Here is a 6,000-nt window from a genome sequence, read left to right on the forward strand (position 1 = left end):
TTTTCAAAGTGGCTATGATAAAAGAAAAAAATAACACTCATAACATCAGAGAAACAGGTTTTATCGGTATGCTTTATACTTTAGAATGAAATTTAACGAAAGGGACAGGTGCATCTCTGTAATTAAATGCCATAAGAAAGTTTTGGGGACCGACCGTAGTGCTACACTAAACAGTGCTCATGCAACATTAAAACATTGCAGCAATTATAAGGGACAGCAATTACATTTCAGCTCTGCTGGACACTTAACACTCCTGCATTAAGGGCTCACAACATCAGCCATGCTAGCTTTCATCGTTTACATGTTGTGTCTGTCAGCGTGAATGTGTGTGTGTCTAGCAGAGAGACAGACGGCGAGGCGGAGAGAGAACAGGGCAGACCCCAACATAGCCCCAGCTGTAAGGGTGGATCTGCTGGAACAATACAGACAACAACGTGGCCGCGCGAATGTTGTTCATAATTACCGGCCCATTGTTATTCAGATTACCCAAAGCGCCGTGTCAAACTCTTGAACCTCTCCTTTAGAATCTCCGCCACATCCCTTCGACCCCACTGGTGATAATTAGGCCTTTAGCGTCGAGTTCAGCGGGACACATGGCAAACTGTCTCTCTGTTCCTTTCTCCATGGTAACGCATCAACGTCTACGCAGTGGGACGCGTGTATTCGGCAGGGTGTGGGACTGAAAAATTGCCATTCACATCCAGGCGTGTTAAGGTCGTACATGATATCTCAGCATTAGCAGCACTGAAGTAGAGCTACCTGACCAAAGAATGCACTCATCTCAATGACCTAGGTGTTCATGTTCACACCGAGGTTCATCCGATATCTGAGGTTTTAGTTCTTCCAGACTACAACCTCGCTACCTGATGCGAGTTGCAGAGTGTGATTTACACTGTGACAGAGCCCATCTGTCTGAGGATGAGAGACCACAAATGGAGAACATATGTAGTGCAAACTCTGCGCAAAGACAACAAATTGCACAAAGCAAGAGCATGTTATGAAGGTCATTGAGCGAAGAGAAACCCTTGCCTGAACCCCCATGTGATTTACTTTCATTCATATTAATCCTCATGTCAGTATAAGCTCTAGTGAAACCCACAATAAATCACATGATCGTTTTAGCTCTCGCTCCTAAACATATTTCTTTCAGTCAAATTGAAGATTACCTTTTATGTACCAGCATCTCAGGTATCCTTTCAACAACAACATGATGTTAGGAATAAGTTGCATATGATGACAGAGGTCAATAATTTAACAACTACAACAATAAATTACATTTAAACATCGTAAACCACTATTGAATTTTGCATTTATTGACAGAATGAAGTTCCACTTTATTTTTAATGCTGACAAGATAGCTTGAACTTTTTTTTTTAGTAAAGAAGGGTCAACTCTGCAACTAACTTTGATTAACGGCAAATGAACACAGAATGCAAGTTATAACTTAGGGAATAATTAGGGAATTGTTTCATTTTGCCTGCCCAGATATACATGGTCAGAGCAATCAATGTCCAATAAAAAGGACTATATGCAATTTGCCCGTTAATGTGTTTCCAATATCTGAGCCAGAAGTTAAGAGTTAAGATATGAGAGGCTGAGTTCAAATGCGGCTCATTAGAAGGGGAGTAATATGCATTAAGAAGCTATATACGTTTAGAATTGAACAAATGTAGACCACTTTTGGAGTTAAGGTCAGTGTATTTTATGGACGTAAAAAGCACTACAGAATTCATTATGCCCTTAGAGAATAGCAGCCAGTAATGTGATTGCTGTGCAATAAGTGCCATACATAAATGGATTATTACCTACACCTTGGTGAGCATCAAGGCTTGTATACTCAATGGTACCATTGTGTCCTTTCTTTGGGTTCTCTTTGTATTCCTTGTGCACCCCATCTGGGTAGTATCTGTATGCAAGACCATAGTCTGCCAAGTATACCTGCAAAAGAAAGAAAATTCCCCCAGTGAAAGCCAAATGTAATTCCTCCATCTGAAGTCCTTGCTCAAAGTTACAGTGACTGAAGGTCATGATCAAAATTGCTCAACATTTAATGGGTGTTTGGTTATTAAAAGGACAATGTTTCATATTTTGTTTACATGAACACAGACCCACTCACCTTGTTTGGGTCTCTGTGACCCACTAGGAGATTGGTAGCCTTAATGTCAGCATGAACATACTCGTTGTCATGAATATATTCGAGCACGTCCAACTGCTCAGGGCAGGGCAAAAAGGGGCAAGGTTAAAAGATTAATAATTTAAACTCCTCCTAAACTGAACTTCTAATGGGTTCTGACACATTATGGGTTATAATTAATGACTGCTGTGAAATATCATTGTGCAAAAGATAGCCTGTGAAAATTCTAATTACGACTGATAAATGCTGATTAAAAATTATATTTAAAAGTTGTAGAGCTTACAAGCAGTGAGTTTGAACCCTGAAACATCACAGAACACACATATGCACCTAGTACCAGGTCTAGATTCACCTGCACCTCAGAAATGTATCACCTAATTCAAATAACACTGCATATAATGTAACTAAAACACACAAAATCAGCCTGGAATGTTCTTAAACTCACCAGAAGGCCACCAAGCTGCAAGACTGTGTGTTTTTGAAACCGACTACCATTTTCCAGGAGGACCTTCTGTAAATCGGTTCCCAGGCGATCAATAACCATAAACCTGTACCTGAAAATCCCACAAACCAGTAACTTCTCACATCCAACTGACATGAATAAGAACAATGCAATAACATCCATCATAATATTATCATTAATAACAATAGTTATTAAGCCTATCCTAAGCCAAACACTGCACCCAATGCTGCCATCCTTACTTTGTTCCATTATGCTCTGAGAGTCCAGATCCCCAGTAAGCCGGTATTCCCAGAAAGTCAAGCCTTCTGGCCTTCATCCATTTGCGCACTAAAACATCAAAGGAAAGAACATCCGTGCAAGTGGCACAGTAAAATATCCTATTTATTATTTCATTTAACATATTTCATGCAGCAGAGCATAAAAAAAGCATTTGGGGGCTAAAAAATAAAATAATTCAAACACACAGCGTGTCTGGGTGGAGGGAGAGTGCGTCCTGTCTGCGACTGGCTCCGCACCAGCCTGACAGGTGGCCAGGGGCCCTTTGGAGGAACCGGCATCATTATCTGCAATTTGGTCACTCTTTCTGAATTAGTGCTAAAACAAGCTGGGATTGCTCTAACGACCACAGAGGTGCATGTTTGCTTTGGCTTATTAATTCACCCAGCCAGGGTAATTTCATGAGCGACATGCAGTCCTGGTGTCATCGCTCTCAGAGCGGCCAAGTGGCCTTCATGCTTTTTCATGTAAACGCATACAAGTTTTGGTAAATGCTGTTAAGGGAAAAAAACGAAACGTGGTCCACCAGCAGCACATGTTTGTCTTATCTTGTGTGTCCTGTTTGAAATACCCAGCATGTCCTCTTACAAGCATCTTACATGATGTTTGTTACGTCCTTTGGGCCGTAGTATGGCTTGGGGTGTTGTGTGTGTTCTCTTTTAAGCTGTCTGCTGGGCGGAGATGGGGAGTAAGGTTCCGCCCACCGATTCCCTCGTCAACTGGCAGCCAATCAACGCACAGGACAGAGAACTACTTAAGGACCATTCCAGCCACCATTTGAGGCTCATTGTTGTGGAGCCGGAGGAGGAGGAGGAGGAAGCGAGAGTAGAGTGTTGGAGTTGGAATTTTGGATTGTGTTAGAGTTACAGATAAGCCTTTGTTGTGTGTTAGTGATTAGTGTGATTGTGGCTTGGTTGTGTATTTGTATATGTTTCACGGTGTGTTGTCCTCCTGTGGATTGTTGTGTTGTTGTTGTAGCACTTTACATTTGGGTTGTTGTTTACTCACTGTAAATAAAAGGACAATATTTCACTTGGGCCTGATATCTGTGTATTCCCACCGCACACATTCCCCTTGTTTCAGGCTTCCCAACCCCTAGACGGGGACGTGACATGTTGTCCTGTTTGTTCTTGTTCAGTGTACAGAAAATGTTTACTTTTCATTCTTAGTACTGTACAGTATTTAAGGTTCAGTTAGTATAGTTTATTGTGTACAGTACAGGCCAAAAGTTTGGACACACCTTCTCATTCAGTGCGTTTTCTTTATTTTCATGACCATTTATGTTGGTAGATTCTCACTGAAGGCATCAAAACTATGAATGAACACATATGGAGTTGTGTACTTAACAAAAAGTGGAGACCTTGTCTCCACAGTCACCAGACCAGAACCCAATCAAGATGGTTTGGGGTGAGCTGGACCGCAGAAAGAACCTCTGGGAACTCATTCAAGACTGTTGGAAAACCATTTCAGGTGACGACCTCTTGAAGCTCATCGAGAGAATGCCAAGAGTGTGCAAAGCAGTAATCAGAGCAAAGGGCGGCTATTTTGAAGAAACTAGAATATAAAACATGTCTTCAGTTATTTCACCTTTTTTTGTTAAGTACGTAACTCCACGTGTGTTCATTCATAGTTTTGATGCCTTCAGTGAGAATCTACAAACGTAAATGGTCATGAAAATAAAGAAAATACATTGAATGAGAAGGTGTGTTTAAACTTTTGGCCTGTTACACATATTTTTCTTTCTTTTGCCATTGCACAATGGGGATCTGTGTGAAACAGTGTTTCAATACACGGTGTACTGTGTATAATGTTGTACTGACAATAAATCTATCTTGAATCTTGACCCTGACGTAAGAAATTACGGTTCACTTACTGATCTCCGGTTTAGTGGCCCTCTGGTAGAATTTAAGTTCACTGAACAACGGGCCATTTTCCCGATACTCCTGGACACAAGACACAAGCAAATTGGCAACTCGCTGGTGGACCTCAGGCAGAAGGAGAATGAAACAAAGAACATCGAGTGTCTGCAGTGACCACTGTACTTACAACTTTAATGACAAAACGCCAGTCGTCATCATTGGCAGACGTGTCACCCTCCTGGCAGGCTGGGGACAGGGACAGGGACATTTCAGACGTGTTCACGTTAATTGTTTAGACTAGTAAAGTAAAAAGTCAAGTCAAGTAAACAGCAACGGTCCACAATAAATCTGAACAGTATTGTATCTGCCGCTTAAGAAATTACGTGACAAATTAAACGTGTCACTTTTCCAGCGTCTTAAAAGAGGCCAAATGAGCCTCGTTCGGTCGGCCCAGGCCACGGGTCAGCAGAGCGGGCGGAGGAATTAACTTTACCCAAGTAAATCAATCCGAAGCCGCCGCTGCCGAGGACCTTGCCAAGTCTCCACCGTTTCTTCTCCGTGTCGGTCAGAATCCATCCTTCAGGCAAAGCGGGGGGCAGCGCTTTCCTTTTAGCGGGCATAACTCAACTCTGTGGGCGTGTGGAGCTCAATAAAAAAAACGGTTCGGCGTCCATTCGTTATTAACCGAACGTGGATTATCGGAAATCAAAACTGAAACCGAGCAGGTTAACCGGGGAACCACCCGGAGAGCGCAACGAATGGCATGTGGACGAGGGAAAACGTGGGAGAGGCTCGTTTCAAACACGTCGACGTGAATAAGCGCTGCGGACCGAACCTGTGCTGGGGACACTGGCAACGTTTACATCAGCATGGACGTTGAGCGCCGTAACTACATGGGACATGTCATCGCCGAGACAACTTCCTGAAGTTGCCCGCGTCCCCCTGCTGGCTTGAAGTTGGCCAGTGAGAATCAAAGTTGAGGTGATTGACACGTGACTCAGCCAATGAATGAAAGGAGGAGGCGGGCAAACAAACTGCACGCTGCGCTTGACCGGCTTCGACTGTTCGACTACATGTTAGGTTTATCTGCAGACTGCTGGGGATGTTCGAACTGAGTTCAGTACATAAGTCATTACTTAATTGAATAAATTTGAGGAATAACAGGTACAGCATAAACATGGCCTGATGATAATAATCAGCGAATTGTAGCAAGTGTACAAGAAAAAAAAACACCAACTAATTATGTCTTACTTAATATACAATTTGTG

At 42.5% G+C, this 6,000-nt stretch overlaps 1 protein-coding gene across 2 annotated transcripts in view; it reads right to left on the minus strand.

The window, feature by feature from the left end:
• vrk2 (VRK serine/threonine kinase 2) overlaps nucleotides 1-5,683 on the minus strand; it is a 13,264-nt gene extending 7,581 nt beyond the window's left edge. For both annotated transcript variants that reach the window (XM_028989318.1, XM_028989319.1), the window contains exons 1-7: nucleotides 5,226-5,683; nucleotides 4,920-4,978; nucleotides 4,747-4,816; nucleotides 2,837-2,924; nucleotides 2,580-2,688; nucleotides 2,117-2,209; nucleotides 1,806-1,938 (exon numbers count right to left, since the gene is read on the minus strand). In XM_028989318.1, the coding sequence (XP_028845151.1) occupies nucleotides 1,806-1,938; nucleotides 2,117-2,209; nucleotides 2,580-2,688; nucleotides 2,837-2,924; nucleotides 4,747-4,816; nucleotides 4,920-4,978; nucleotides 5,226-5,352 (679 nt within the window). In that variant the 5' untranslated portion in view covers nucleotides 5,353-5,683. The remainder of the gene's footprint in view (nucleotides 1-1,805; nucleotides 1,939-2,116; nucleotides 2,210-2,579; nucleotides 2,689-2,836; nucleotides 2,925-4,746; nucleotides 4,817-4,919; nucleotides 4,979-5,225) is intronic.
• Nucleotides 5,684-6,000: the final 317 nt, after the last annotated feature.

Source organism: Denticeps clupeoides, chromosome 8 (assembly GCF_900700375.1).
Source record: "Denticeps clupeoides chromosome 8, fDenClu1.1, whole genome shotgun sequence".
Lineage (NCBI taxonomy): Eukaryota > Metazoa > Chordata > Actinopteri > Clupeiformes > Denticipitidae > Denticeps > Denticeps clupeoides.